The following is a 16,206-nucleotide window of genomic DNA, read 5'->3' on the forward strand; positions in this document are numbered from 1 at the left end:
CTGTAAAGTCCTTTTTCCATGAGCAGAATAGTGTCTACACTAGTGGCCATGGGACCTCTTCTGCATGTGGGTTGATGAACTAAAATCCCCACAAGGACAAGAGGCAGTGGGCACAAACTAAAACACAGGAAGTTCCCTTTGAATATGAGGAAAAATGCCTTCACTGTGAGAGTGTCAGAGCGCTGGAACAGGTTGCCCAGAGAGGTTGTGAAGTCTCCTTCTCTGGAGATATTCAAAACCTGGCAGGATGCGATCCTGTGCAATATGCTCTAGGTGAGCCTACTTGGGCAGGTGGGTTGGACTAGATGATCTCCAGAGGTCCCTTCCAACCTCAACCTTTCCATTGTTCTGTGACAGGTGAGAAGGAAGTTGAGCCATCCTCAGAGAATGCACTGAGCTGTTGCATAGAGTTACTGTAGCAATGAGGATTGTTCACTTTTTTGTAAGAGAGGACCTACTTATCTAATTGTGGAGTAGGATTACTGCTGCGAATCCTGAACTGAATGAGGATCTAGGAGCAGTCCCCTTGCATCAGCATTTCCTACTTGCATATCTTTTTGGCTTGGTCCCCAATTCAGTGTGCTTGAGCCTTGGATCCCAGTTCTCAGGTGCCAAAATTCTCACACCCAAAACGGGATCCTATGTTAATTTAGGTGTGGAACAAGTCCCATGGAGCTTATCTAAATATGTTTTGTTTCCTGCATTTCTGGCATCCTTGCGTGTTTGCATTTGGTACTACAGATGGTCAGTTGACTCATGTAACTTTACAGTTTAATTAGTGCTGTTGGAGCTAAGGTGTTTTCAGGTGACACTAACAAGTCTTAAGTGCATGCGTTGTTATAGGTTTCCAGATTTGAGACACTAGTATGGTATCTGTGTTAAGTTTAGAGCATTTTCCAGCTGCCCTTGAACAAAGGCAGGCTTTTTTCAGTGTGTCTACCAGGCTTCTTTACCAAAGAAGGGCTGTTTTACATCATCTGTGAATTCCTAATTGGATTGTATCTGCTGGCTGAGCTCTTTCAAGGAATTCTAATGCACGCCATCCTTGAAGTGCTTGTAGAAAAACTGGTTTGATTTGTTTATTATAACCTGGGGGAGGGTGGTAACTGTGTTTTCTAGTTTTCCTGTTTCCCAGTTAGGTAATAAGATGTCCTAGCCTGCAGGTCTGAGAACCTTTTCTGAGGATGATGCAAAACTATGTCCGTTCTCCATGCCCTGCACCCGCCTTGGCTCAGCCATCAGTGGCAGTAGCACTGAACACGTTGCCTAGCTGATTTTCATTGGAACTTAATGCTCCCTGTATTTCATTTCCTTCTGTTTTCTTGGGGAAACACCTTCTACTGCGCCTTTGTTTATTGCAATTTGATATTCCTGCCTTGGCCCGAGTGCCTCTCTCCTCCGGCACTCAGGGCTTGACTGCTTTCAAGGATGAAGCTAAACTGGTGTGCAGAGGACGGGAAGTTCAGTGTGTTCTCTTTGTACTAGAGCTGAGATTAACTATTGCTGGTAAATCCCATACTTCCCTCTGTCCTCCGATAAGGAAGTGTCCTTGTTACTGCTTATTCATGCATGTAGAAGGTGTTTTATATATTAAAATGGGTTATATTTAAAACAAGTTATGGAGCTATTGCCTTCATAGCTGTCATATATGCTTTATGATGTACTGTCTTAGCATCTATTCAAGTAATATGGCCTAAATCCTGAATTTTGAATTTGGCTGAGCATTCCAGCCAGCAAATGAAGCGTGTAACTGGGAGGCAGCAGGCTTTGCCTTTATTTTTGTTTTTGCCAACAACTTACTGTATAACCTGCAGTAACTCTTTTTCCCTCTGCAAAAAGAGGACACTGAACTGTAATTACATGTATAAAGTCCTTTGGAATATGTTGTTGTTGTTTTCTCTCTAGTTAAGGCAAAGCAGCTGAAAGGTTGTACCCAGTGTTTATTTTAGTGCTCCTGTAGCGCTCCTGTGGAAGCTATTTCCATTTCCATTCTAATGGAAATAGAACCAGGTCAACATCTTTCATAGAATCAAAAAACCTGGGAAGCTTGGCCTATCTTTAAATTTTCCAATTCGTAGTCAAATATTATATTCAATAAAATGTTTATGCAATATATGTTATGTGAGTGCACTCTAAGTGTTGGGATTACACCTCTTCCAAATGGTTAAGCAGCATAATAGGCAGGGCACCTGTCTGGTCTCCATCTTCTGCCATCACAGATTCACAGATTAAAAAAAGGAGGAGGAGAAAACGGAAGAGAGAAAAAGAAGTTGCTATTTTATGGAAAGGAAAGAGTAGTGCAGCTATTGCCCTATTTAACATAGTTCCTGCTGTGTTAATTCTTCTCTAAACCTTTCTTTAAACACAATTGATTATGTCTAGTTTGTGACAGGTTAGGTTTCAACTAAACACTCCATGATCCTACATGTTTCATAAAGCTTATGATTTAATGCAACTTTGCTAATCTAATAAAAGGTATGGCTAATTATGCCTGCCTTTCAGATTAGTGTTGCCAATTTTGGCTAATTTATGTCTATTGCTGTCTTTTTTATCTTTAATGCTTCCTTGTGTAAAGTTGAATTAGTAAAAGAAGGATAAGGTGTTTGTAGTCTAGTGGATTTCTGATTCCTAGCAAGGGATTTTGATTATAATATTCTCTGGTGTTCTTAAGAAATGAACAGCTCACAGGATGCCTCTTCCTGTTGAGAGTTGGTACATCTTTATATAGATTCCCAGAAGCGTTACAAAGTCGATTTCTTACACAAGAATTTTTAAAATTTCATAAATTTTTTCATTTAAAATATAGAAGAAGTATTTGATAGAGCTGACTGGCATCTGCCTAGTGATTTTTTTTCCCTTGATTCCTTTATTTGCTTTGATTTTTTGATTGATTTACATCTGTATAGTAAGATTTTCGCTTTGGAGACCAGTGTTTTTGTGAGGGAACAAAAAAAGATTTCCCTGGAATAAAGAAAACTAAGCTTTTTCTTTATTAACAGAGTTTCAGTTTCTTCCCCTCTTACACTTTTCCAGTTCTTTCAAAGCTATTTTCATGGTTTCCATTTAAAAATAGCTTTTTGGAATTTTTACTGTTATTAACCCAATATGAAGGCTAATTTATAACCTAGAAGCAAATTTTATAGGATGAGAGGCCTATAAAAATTTTATAGGATGAGAGGCAATAGGCACAAATTGAAACACAGAAAATAGCATCTGGACAGAAGAAAACACCTTTTCACTATTAGGGTAGTTGCACACTGGAACAAGTTGCCCACAGAGGTTGAGATTTCTCCATCCTTGGAGATACTCAAAACTCAAGTGGACATCGTCCTGTGCAACCTATTCTAGGTGACCCTGCTTGAGCAGGGAATTGGACCTCCGAAGGTCCCTTCCAACCCCAACTGTTCAGTGATTTTTGTGAACAAAATCCATTTTCCTTACAGATAAAATACACGTGTAAGATATGTGTAATGAAGATGTGGCAATGCAAACTTCCGTTCTTTCCTCCTGATGCAGTCGTGCTGCCTCCCTGTCTTGAAGTACTTGCTTCTAGTACAGGAGAAAAGTACGTTTTGTTTTGGTGTGTGGCTAGTTCAGTTGTTTGGTCTCCTTTTTTAGTGTTCCTGATGGCAGTGGATGATGAAACACTTTGTTTGCTAATAGCAGGCAGAAGCCATTGGTTCTTATTCCAGCATACGATTGGTGGCAATGGTTCTCTTACAACTTTTGGAGTTGTTTTCTTTACGTAGAAGCAACCTAAGTGTTTTTTTTTTTTTTTTTTTTTTCCCCAACCTCTCTGCCTGAGCGTAAATAGAAGCAGTATTCCTATAAACTGGTATCGCTGCTGTTACTAAGGCTATGTAACATTTCCCATTTTGTGATGCTGTGTTAAGCTGATAATTGCACTGCCAGATTTAGCTTCTATATGAACAGGGGCATTTCCTCCCATGTGCCTGTGGAAGACGCTATACATCGCGCACACTGCAGTGCCTCCATCGGATGATTACTGTCCTGTAGTCAGGAGCCAAACATGGACCCCTGACTGTTTTTTAGGCAAAGCCATAACATCTAATCCAGTACTATGCCTGGGGCAATTCAGTCCAGCACAGTGGATTTGGTGGTTGAAGAAACCACCTCCAGCAAGCTCTGCTGCCCACATTTCCAGCAGCTGCTCTCCCGCACAGCTGGGAGAGCTGCAGTTGCACTCCCTCCCCATCCATGCTGGCTCAAATGGGGCCCCTACCCTCTGGCTCTTCTGTTGGGCCACTTCCAGAACTGGCAGATGATTCTTTTTTTTTTTTTCCTTTTTCTTTTTTTTTCTTTCTGTTTTCCCCTATAGACTGTGCTCTGACCTGTCTGGTTCTAGCTCTTGAAAGCCCGTCTCATTCCTCATCCAGTCAGTGCACCAAAAACTCTTCTGTTCAGAAACTGTGGAGAAAATAAGACATCCGCCTCAGTCCAATAGGTAGCTTAACTTCAGTTTAGGAACAATTGCATTTCAAGCTACTTAACATCATCTAATATTTTTACTTTTTAGATGTAAGGACTGACAATGGCACCGAATGAACGCTGCCTTCAAGCCTCCTTCCTATAAGTGATAGGACCAAACAAGGCGGTGTGATGAACATGCCACTGCATCAGATCTCTGTCATTCCAGCTCAGGATGTTACCTCTTCCAGAATCTCCAGGAGCAAGACCAAAGAAAAAGAGGAACAGGTATTAGTGGATATATTAGGTATTCACAGAAAGTTAACTGAATCTAAAATGGTGGGGTTATCAAGTGAGGTCTAATTCTGATCCAAAGCCCTCACTGCTTGCATGATTGCTGCTTTTAGTGAAAATGAATGTTACCCTCTTGTCTCTTTATTCTCATGTTTGCATTTTAAAGCAACTGGCTGTGAAATACTAGAAATTATTGTGGAGTAACTTCAGCAAAATACAAACTACAACCTCTCATTTTGCATAAGAGTTCAAGGTGGATGGGGATTTTGTATGGTGGGTCTTTGAACTATTGTTGTGGAACCCGTAACAGGTGGGATTTTTTTTTTTTTAACTTTTTTCTGTTGTTTTAAGAGGAAAACAGTATGGGGTGTGAACTCCTATATGCAGCCAGGCATCTTGATTTCCTTTGCTCTCAACAGCATCTGTTAGCCATGTTGAGGATACTGGAGTATCACAAGGAGGGAGATATATACCTACGCATATGTTTACTGTTCTGTTTCTTGGAGACTGTGATTGTATTTTTAGCTTAGGATGATATGTGTGAATGGAATCATCTTGAGTTCTTGTGATTGTATTAATGAGAAACAATGCAAAAATATCTGCAGTATTTAAAGATTCTAAGTCTAATAGAATCTAAGGGCCTACTTAACGATTTTTTTAATAATATATTGTGTCTGGACTTCACATGTGATAACCTTGTTTAGTCCCTGAACTGTGTCTCTGATCAAACTAAAGTTTTTAGTATACGTTATGCTTTCGTGTGCATTGAATTTTAGATGACCTGTCAGTTCCACAGCAACCTCTGTATGTTTTTTTAGGCTTATTCTGACATGAAAACAGGTCAAGAGTACATTAACATTATGGAACAACTGCAGAGATCAGGGTTATTTTTTGGACTAGTGAGAAACATTTAGTAGTGGTTAGATTCTGAGGAGATCTAGAATGATACTGGTTACAAATGGGGCATAGCTTAAGTATAAGGAACTAGAAAGGCGCTGTTATGTTGCACTGTTATGTTACAGAAAAGAGTTCAGTAAGACTTATTTTGGGATAGGATAAAGGAAGTTGCTTCTGCTGTGTTAAGATCATCTGTCCTGGCTGCCATTTTCACCTGTAAGCTCTACAAATTGCACCCATGAAAGCCACTGGTGACTCAATAAGAAATAATTGTCTCATGGTCTGTTTTTTCCTGTCCCTAGTAACAACTTAAAATGGACTTAGCCTTTTAGCTTCTTAAGCCAGTAAATACTTGGGCTTCTGAATCCAACTTGGCTTGCACGGCTCTGCTTTGGTTGCAAGGACTAGGCAAGAAGCTGTGTTTACAGTCGAGCTGCTTTAAATCACTGAAACATCTTGTCTGAAGAGTTCACAGGAATCTTTTGATTCCTGTCTGTCACATGTATTTCTTTTATTTTTGTCTCTGAATGTGTTCGGCAGGTCCCTCAGAGGGCTTTTTTTGTTTCTTCTTTTCAGCCCCGTCCCCTCTCAAAGCTGTCCATTCTAGGTAGCAATGCCAGCACCTCCAGCCAAGTGGGGACACGGCTGGCAGGAATGAAACAGACCCCCAACCCTCGCATGTGTCTGTGTGTGTGTGTTGTGAATTAGGAATCTGATCAGATTAAAACTATTTGTGGTAACTGTTCTGTCATTCAGTCAACCACAGAGTGAGAGTCCCTAGTCTGTTTCTAAACTGTCAGAAAGGAAGAAAAGATTTATGCTGAAATTTCAATATTAGAAAATGACCCCTATGTTTTTTAGTGATAACTAGTCTGAATGTTGATTACTGTTTTCCCCTCCACTGGGACTAGAAAAAAATGTTTCTTTAAATATGGCTTCTGTGAAATATTTCAGAGAAAATAATGGGGCCTGGGACTATGCAAGCAATAAATTAGACTATCCTGGAAATATTTTACATTTCCCAAATTCCTGCCCTTCATATCTCCCAGCATATTCATCCGTCCCCCAAGTCTCCTGTATTCTGCCAAAACCATGGTTGGAAGATGAGGTGAGCTGCCCCAGTCCTTGGTATGCAGCTGTACTGACACTGCGGCTGCTCACGTGCCTTTGGGGCCATGGTCTATCCCCTTGTGTGCTCTTCCACCCTCCTGCAAACTGTGTTGCCTCTGGTGTTAACCTTTAATGCTGAATCTAATGAATGAGCTGGAAGGCAATCAAGCTGTTGTTAATGTGCTGTCTTTGACCAATCCAGCTACTTTTTCGTATTGTATCAATCAGGACATTCAAGGCTACTCGACAGTTGGATTCCCTGTTGACTCTTGTGTACAATCAGGACTTGCTAGCCATGATTGTAAGTTTTGCTGATGTTTAAATTATAAAGGAGGGAGAGGATGCAAAGGAGAGAAATTTTAGACTCTAGCTGCCATTTTTTAATCATTTCAAAATACCCATGTTCTTTTTGAGGTAGAAACCAATGTAAGATAAAAAGTAGTGTGTGGAGTGAGTATGATCTTCTATTGAGCAAATCTGTCGAGCAGTTGTAGATGATTCTTGTGCCCTGGGTAACATCTGTTGTAGAAGAGAAGGACATCATGTAAAACTGAGAAAGAGGCATTTGTACTTCAGTGTTCTTTTATGGGCTTAGCTTGATGTGTTTGTGATGGTAACCAAATAGCCATGATTACCGAATTTACATTTTGCCACAGCTAAACTAAGGCCAAACTTCCCCTCCTTGGGTTTCGTATGTCCAGTTAGACGATATCCGAACTACCATGTCGTGCACGTCCTGTGCTTCAAGAGATTGGCTATCTGTGTCCGATAACTACTTACTTGCTTGACCTGAGGAAGAAAGGGAAGAATATGTTGTGTTCTTTCCACAATATATTTTAGTTATTTCTCTGTGGAGTGGAGCTTTCACAGAGTTTGGTTCAAATGCCTCAATTTCTGTAGCATTTAATACTCCACCTTTTCTATGTAGGAGTAACAGTAGGCACCTCAAAAAAGGGAGCACTGCGCTCTTAAAGTTTTGTGTTGCGCAAAGCCACTTGCCAATCTGAACAAAATCAGACAAAACCCAAACCACAACCAAAACCAATAATATTATTTCAAAGATAAATATGTAGGTTTACATAACATGCCAGGCCGTGGTCTTACAGCACGTGCGTTGTCAGGTGTATGTGTGTTGTGGATTGAGCAGACTCTATGCATGTGTCTCTTGTTTATTGCCCAGCTCTGACTGAAGCCAAGGTGAATAAAAGTAGAGTGTCAGCAAGCAGATCAAAGGTTGGCTTGCTTTAGTTCATACTTTGTTTTCTTTTCCTTTGGGAACTTGCTATTGCAAACTAGACCACCAGCCTTATCTGCTCCTGCATCTTAAGTTCTTTAGAGGAAAGGCTCAAGAAGCACCACAGCAGAAAATGAAGTACCAGCATGCTTAGGAAGAGAACTTCACCAGCCCGTGAAAAAATAGTGTTTGGCTTATCCCCAGAAGGAAGGTGCTTTATATCCTGCTCTCCTATCTTTTGTAATTATGGATGTGTTGAAATATCCGCATTTGTAGTAGAGGTGCAGAGGAAAATTTTTCAAGCTGAACAGAATCTCTTACTACTTCTTATCTTTCATGGTTCTGATCAAGATATAGCTTTGTTATTTCAGGGCAGGGCTTGACTTATTTTTAAGTAATAGTTTTCCTTGCTACAAGGTTGAGTTTTCTGTGCTAATGATTTGGGACTGCTGGTGAAGAACAACAAGAAATCCTTATTACCATTATTATTACAAGACAGTTTTTCAAACTCAAAAATGTATAGTCCCTGGGCGTGTCTCATGGTGGATTAACATATAGATTCAAGGTGTATGGAGTTTGTGGCAAAAATCTCACTGAATTTGAGAGGTAATAAAAGGCTAAGCCTACCATTTTTGTTTTAAGTCGCTGATCTGTATTACTATGTATTGATAGTTTATAGTGGAGTCTAGTAGGTTTTGATTCAGATTAATGTAATTTTTAAGATTTAAATTAATTGAAAACTTTCGTTAACAACAGTTTTTGTGAAACTTGGTCCATTTTTCACAATAAAAATGGAGAGGGTCATAAAGGGATTACCGCTCTTGCATTTAACTCAGATGAACTGTTAGCTTTAAGGGCTATTAATAACTGTTGTTAGCTTCTTACCAATCCTTCACTGGGAATAGCTTCATGCTTACCTTCATGACTTAAGAGAGTCATGGTATTGTTTGGGAGGTGCTACAAACCCCACCACTCTTTGGTGGGGATAACACATTGTGCTGGCAGTGATGTTTCCTAACATACCCAAAAGCTTACAACTCTCTGGGTTTGGCTTGGAAATAAGGAATAGATGCTGACAGGCTTTTTGTGATGGAGTATTGCTTCTTTGGGGGTTTTGATGAAGCAGACTGATGTGTGCCACCACTTCCTATTAAAAGTTACTATAATAAATGAAGCTCTCCAAGCAAAAGTTATTACACTGCTCTTCTAAAAATGTGCAAGTAACTTCACAGCTGTCGCCTCCTGTGCTATGATCTCCACAGATCTCATAAGCAGATCAGGAATAGACAGGATCAGTGTTTAAATTGCAGAATCACAGAACGGTTGAGGTTGGAAGGGACCTCTGGAGATCGTCTAGTCCAACCCCCCTGCTCAAGCAGGGTCACCAAGAGCATATTGCGCAGGATCGCATCCAGGCAAGTTTTGAATATCTCCAGAGTAGGAGACTCCACAACCTCTCTGGGCAACCTGTTCCAGTGCTCTGGCACTCTCGCAGTAAAGAAGGTTTTCCTCATATTCAGAGGGAACTTCCTGTGTTTCAGTCTGTTCCCATTGCCTCTTGTCGCTTGGCACCACTGAAGAGAGTCTGGCCTTATCCTCTTGACACCCTCCCTTAAGATATTTGTATACATTGATAAGATCACCCGTGTCTTCTCTTCTCTGGCTTTTTCAACCTTTCCTCAAAAGAGAAATGATCTAGTCTCCTAATCATCTTCAAAGCCCTGCACTGGACTCTATCCAGTAGTTTCATATCTCTCTTGTACCGGTGAGCCCAGAATTGGATGCAGTACTCCAAATGTGGCCTCACCAAGACTGAGTAGAGAATCATGGAATGGTAAGGTTGGAAGGGACCTCTGGAGGTCATCTAGTCCAATTCTCAGCGTAGCCCTTACGGGGACTGAACCCGCAACCTTGGCATTAGCAGCACCACGCTCTAACCAACTGAGCTAAAGGGGGAGGATCACCTCCTTCCACCTGCTGGCAACAGTCTTCCTAAGGCACCCCAGGATGCCATTGGCCAAAAGAGCACATTGCTGACTCGTGGTCAACTTGTCGTTCCCCAAAACTCCCACATCCTTCTCTGCAGAGCTGTCTTCCTGCAGGTCAAGCTCCAGCCTGTACTGCTGCAGGGGGTTATTCCTCCCTAGGTGCAGAACCCTGCACTTGCCTTTGTTGAACTTCATGAGGTTCTTTTCCGCCCAATTCTCTAGCCTGTCGAGATCCCTCTGCAGCATGGCCATCTGGTGTATCATCCACTCCTCCCAGTTTGGTATCATCAGCAAACTTGCTGAGGTGGCACTCTGTCCCCTCATCCAAGTCATTGATGAATAAATTGAACAAGACTGGAAATGGGAATTATCAGAAGTCATGAGGTACTAGTCCAAATTGTATTGGTTACTGGATGTGCAGCACCTTTTCTTCTCAATGGCCTGGACTTCAGAACAAATACTAGACTGGCCTCAAAGATTGCATGGCATTTATCACAAAAGCAGAGATGTGTCATAGTCAAATTTAAACTTATTTATTCTGCTTGTCTGGGGATTTTATGGCAATCTCAAACAGTGCTTCTCAACACTGCTGTTTTTGGAGGTATTATGACTTTGAGTTTTAGGGATGCTATACAACCACCTAGGCTATAAACAAAGCAGCACCCAATTCTTTTGGATGAAATTGTGATGAAACAAGAACATCACGCTACATCTTACTAAATGTCTTCTACCTTCTTAAAGATCTCTTTAATTTTACAACTGAAGGTGCATCATGGCACTTGTTAATTCACTTCAAACAATGTAGTTTGTTTTATTTCTGCTATGCTTTACTGGAAAAGGAGGCTTTACTTTAGAGAAAAGCAATAGATGTGTTTGTAAGAATTCTTACAATTGCAAATATAAATGCAAAAAAGATCAACTTTGCAACATTAAAGTGCATAAGTTGAATCCAGCATGAAAATTTATAAGAACTTTTACATTGGGTACAGAACCGTGCTGTGACCTTTGGTGTTCTTTTGCGTTCATTTTTTGAACTTTGAGCTGTGTAGGTGGGCTGTGACTGGCTGAACTTGATCCAAATGTTCAAGCTAGAAAGTTGTACGGCTCTGTGTGCGTTTGGTTTATTTCTCCATTGAACCAAATCACTCATTAAGCAACCAGCCTGTGAATCCTTTGAGAATTTTACCTCATTATCTTTATACCAAGATTTGTGTGTTTTTACATGTAGCTATGTAATATATTAACATTGCATCTGGCATTTTTTCTTTATTAAATTCCTCTTGGATAGAAACTGGTTAACTATAGAAGAATTTTTGTCCTTTAACCCTTCAGTGGGATGCAGAAAGGATCTCTTCTTGTTCTGCCACTGTACTTCTTACAGCCTAACCTTCAAAGTAGGAAATGCAAAACCCTTCACTAGCAATGCAAAATTTTGCTTTTAAATAGCATGTTTTACTAGTGGATCATAAAGTGTTTATCAGAAAATATTGATGTTACACTTCCCACTTTTAAAAAGTACCAGTTAGACAGTTTTTCTAACAGAAGATATGATAGAAATACACCTGTGGAGTCATAGTGAAAACACTTTTTTGCAGTCAGTGAACAAGTAGGAGTCCTTCCTACACCTCCTAGTTTGAGGATACACCAGGTGACTGAGGTGGTTGTAACAGCCTTCTGCACTGTTTCTCTGCAGTGATACCGTTGTGCTGAGTCTCGTATTTCCACAGCCAATTTCTTATGCTAAAATAGACTGACTTCTGGTATTTTAGTATGTGTTTGTGTATGAGCATTGTGCATGATGTTCTCCCACTTGGATTTGGTTTAACAGGTAAACAGATTAGTGAGAAGGACTAAATAGGAAAATTGCTTGAGCAACTGCTTTGCACCAAATGCCTTTCTTTTCTCTGTAGGTGCATTTGTACATATTTCAAAACCACTCAGCTTACGATCTCTGCTTTTGATTATCAGGAAAGAGTCATTCTTGTACTTGTCGTGATTGCTTAGCTGTTGCTTACATCAAAGCTTTGCTGGGCATAGCACTCTGCAGTTCTTGTCTGGTGCTCTGCGAACATGCTCTGATGAGGCACCACATATTTCTTTACTACTGTAACTGTCTCACTGTCTGTGGTGCGAGTCCTGAGGTGCTCATAACTGCCTCCATCTCCACTGGGGCAGGTGCCAGTGTTCCTGCCCCATGCCCACTGCAGGGGTTCCTCCTTCTCCCCAGCGGGTCTTGGTGAGAGCACCACTAGCCTCTCTGTCTGGTACCTTGGAAATGGGGAGGAAGATGCTGATTTCAGTCAGGCGTAGTTAAACCACTGGTCTGGCAGTTGAGGACCCGAGGTTTCAACTATATGTCTCTTACTGCCCTGCTAGGAGATGTTGGGCAGCTTCTTTCAGGTACCTATATCTCCTTTGTCCCGTTTGTAAAAGGTACTAGCACTGCTGACTGGCCTTGGAAAGGACTCCAGGTCTCCAGATAAAAGCAGAGGCATTTATTACTGTGTCCTCTGAGATGACAGCCTTGCAAGCATCCCACTTCTGCAACCAGCTCTGCTGAACTGGACCTGAGCTGTGCTGCAGAGCTCAATCGAAACAGGGAGCGAGCAGGAATGGGTTGGTCTGCAAGGGAGGTGTTGCTTAATCTCTACAGTGGTAAATTTATAAAAGGCTGGTTGTGACCTTCCTAAATCCCCATACAACCGTTCTTCCGTTTTGTGTGTTGAGTGCAGGATGAGAAGCTAGTCCTCTCGAGGCCTGTTTGTGCCTGCTGAGCCCAAGAGCGTGTTGCTTCCCAGAAAAATCGACAGCAAAGAGGGAAGAGAGGAAACAGGAAACGTGAGGAGGGGACAGGAGGGAGCTGTTCCTGCTGGAGCAGTTGTTACAAAGCAAGTCAGATCACGTAGCTGGATTTGGTATTGTGTTTATCTTGGAGTGTATACAGTGTGTGTGTGTGTGAGGAAAGAAGCAGATGGCTTCTAAGTGGAGATGAACTATGAAAGGCAAACTGCAGGAAGTGGTTTCTGAAAAGGGTTTGAAGGAGGAGAGAATCCTTTCTTTCAAAAATTCAGTAAACATTACAAAAACTAGCAGCAGTTGGTGTAGCAGTAGAGCTTTTTTTATGCGAGCTTTTTTTATGCAATGATGCTTCGGAGAAGAAACTTCTGAAGTTTCAGGTTTTGTTATTTGCTTCTAATCAGACTATTTGTGTGTTCTCTGTTTTGATTTCATCCATATATTGCAAGCGAATTCCTTGTTCTGGTGTCTCAAGACCAGAAACTTATAGTTAATTATTCTGACCTGCAGCTGTTGCATTAACTTGAATCTGCAAACCACCACTTTCACATATTAACACATAATCTGGTCTAGTTTTCATTAGCAGTTCACTTCACTTAAACAAGCTGAGAGCCATTATTAGAAAAATATAATTTTATAAAGGAAGTGTTAGTGCTGTTAAATTATAGAATAGATTCAAGTGTGAGTGTGGGAAATTTTTTTTCTTTTTTAGGTGTGTTGATGACTTTAGTCTATGTTGATGTGCAACTGCTTTCCACAAATGAGCCCTGTATCTGAAATCAGAGTGTGTTGGAGTTTAAAAAAAAGAAAAAAGGCATGCTTGCTTTGTTTTAAAAGAACTGTGCGTAAGCTGTGATCTCACTCTGAGCTGTGTGTGCATATAAATCTCTGTTCCACTGAAATTGTTGCAACTCCACAAAAACATGGGTCAAGGCCTTAATCATACTCTGTAGTGATTTTTATCATCCTGTGGCTATACGCTTCTTTAAAGTGATGCTGTCAGCTTTCTGCAGGCTGATTTTTAAAGTTCTTCATTTATTAAAGGTAATTCCTGTTCATGAGAGAGACTTGAAATATAGGGCTTTTTTCTGTAGCATATTTTGCCTCATAAGTTGGTGCTTATTGTCTTTGTTGGTTTTGTTCTTTCAGACTGATCTGTTTCTTTATTTGGTGAAATACTTAATTAGGTTGAGTTTTGTGTTGTTTTGAGCTTTTCTGTTTTTTTGTTTAGGTGTTTTTAGAGAAACAAAGACTACAAACTCTGCTAGGGAAGCATAATGTGGTGCAGTAACTTTAAAATGTTTGTACTTCAAGGTTTTTAAAATGTCTAGTTTTCAAGTTGCTGTGTTTTCCTTTAAAGAAAAAAAATCTAAAAGCTGGTAGATAGCCTTAGATTTGCACTTCTGAATTTACTTAATTTTGCTTGTATTTTACGCCAGTTATGAAGAAATCTTGCCTGGGGGTGGGAGATAAAGCTTGTTCCATTCTTCAGAAATCACTTCTCCATTCTTTGCAGATGTCTCAGCTCTTATGACAACAGCCTTCTGAGTCAGTAGTCCTCATGCCTAGAAACAAAATCCACCTTTGGGATCTGCTCAGCTACTGATGATCCCAGAAGTGACAGTCTTTCATTTGCCAGTGAACATGTTTCTCTCTGGTAGCAGACATTGCTGCTGTATTGGCAAGTTGCTTACACAGATCTTTTTCATGAGAGCTACAAGTCAAAGCACCTTTTCATTACTGAGCAGAGTCCAGATGGATATTCTGTGAGTTTTAGTGTCTGAAAATCAAAATTTCATTTTCTAGGAGTCAAGAAATAGATTTTGACTTCTTTGAAGGTAAAGAGAAGAATAGGATCCCCTACTTGCAGAGGTTTAAGTTTATTTCTAAACTAATTCTTTCTTTTCGTGAATGGGTGGTACTCTGTTTGATGTTAATGCAAATAAGTGAAAGTGGCCTTTTTATAACTTGCTGAATGTAGAATATATCTGGTTCCTTATAGACCTGATGATGGCAGGTAGCCACAGGGACCAAGAAGATGATCATCCTCGTATCTGCAGCGTTTGGCTTATTCCCTGTGCTAAGTGTGTGCTGTGCGCGCTCTGTGCAACTTTTAGGGATGCAGCATGTCTATGGCATTCCTGGAGGCAGTACTGTAAGACCATGTAATTGAGTGCAGTGCACACACACATGCATCTGTTAATTGTAACTGCAAGCATGTATGTTAGGTTAGCTGTAGATATACTCAGATTTTATGTGTATGGGCACAATTTTTGGTATAGCTTTAACATTAGTACATTTTCAGGAATAAGTTTGTATCTTATGCATAGGTTTTTAAGGGATCTTATAGTAAAGAAATGGAATATATGTCTTAAATTTTTGTATAGCTGACATGAATGGATATTAAAGCTGTATTTGGAAGCAGTGATTTCCAGTATGTCTTATTGTCTTGAAGGATAATTTGCATTTTGTACTCCTAAGGATTTATATCTTGGAAATTCACCTATGCCAGACCTCACAGACGTAGACATTTCTATTTTATATTTATTTGCATCTGAAAAATCATATTTTTATCTAATCTTCAAGACAAATTTGCCCTTTGCTAGCTGAAACTAATACATATTTGTGTTCACTTAGTTAAGTATATTGCAGTTAATGCCATGGTGGACTTGTCTTTTCTTGGAGGAATTTTTGGTTTAACTTGTGTCTTTAAACTTTTGTCAGGTGTGAAAAGTGACTTATGGTTAGATATTCTAGATTCAGCTTATAAGCAAATATCTGTAGCTGTTATCTACCCTTGACTCATGATCCTCTAATATGAGATGAAATCTTAGATGTTTACAATATCTTTGTTTTAAAGCCAAAAGACTTTTTTTCTTTTTATCTTTCACATTCCAGACAGTTCTTCAAGAAAAAAAGATTATGTGTGCATGTTTGTAATTCTGTTCTTTCTTTAATGGCTCTTTAGATCAGTGTTTGTGCCAGATGTATTTCCTTTAGATAATATGCTATAACATTAAAGTTTGGGGAATATTTTGTCCAGTGTTACAGAGTGTAGGACTAAGAGTTGTCTTTTGTGATTCTGGTCTGTTTTCGCAACCCCTCTGTTTCACATTCTTATTGCAAAAGAAAACGGAGATCTTGTCAATGGGGAGGAAAATATTTATCATAAAATTGTAGTTTCTAATGGTCTTTCATTCATTATTCATATAGCAGATCTATTTTTTATTGAGGAGTTTGTATTTTAGGTCCAGACACCACTAGTACCTGTCTTCATGTGGGATTATCTGTGCCAGATATCCACAATTTTAATTGTCATTTTGATCTTGCCACTGAAGAAACAACTTGACTTGGCATATTAGCTAATTTCAATCTTCTTTGCCATGTTTCTTAGGGGTGTCTGTAACAACATTGTATTTACCCTCTATCCCAAGTTTCTTGGGCACCTACAAACTACAG

At 40.0% G+C, this 16,206-nt stretch overlaps 1 protein-coding gene across 1 annotated transcript in view; it reads left to right on the forward strand.

The window, feature by feature from the left end:
- Positions 1-16,206, forward strand: part of MARCHF8 (membrane associated ring-CH-type finger 8) — a 102,718-nt gene that overhangs the window by 19,502 nt on the left and 67,010 nt on the right. The window contains exon 2 of the mRNA XM_062579569.1: positions 4,538-4,716. Within this exon, the coding sequence (XP_062435553.1) occupies positions 4,621-4,716 (96 nt within the window). The 5' untranslated portion in view covers positions 4,538-4,620. The remainder of the gene's footprint in view (positions 1-4,537; positions 4,717-16,206) is intronic.

The sequence above is a fragment of the Rhea pennata genome, chromosome 7, assembly GCF_028389875.1.
Source record: "Rhea pennata isolate bPtePen1 chromosome 7, bPtePen1.pri, whole genome shotgun sequence".
Classification (NCBI taxonomy): domain Eukaryota; kingdom Metazoa; phylum Chordata; class Aves; order Rheiformes; family Rheidae; genus Rhea; species Rhea pennata.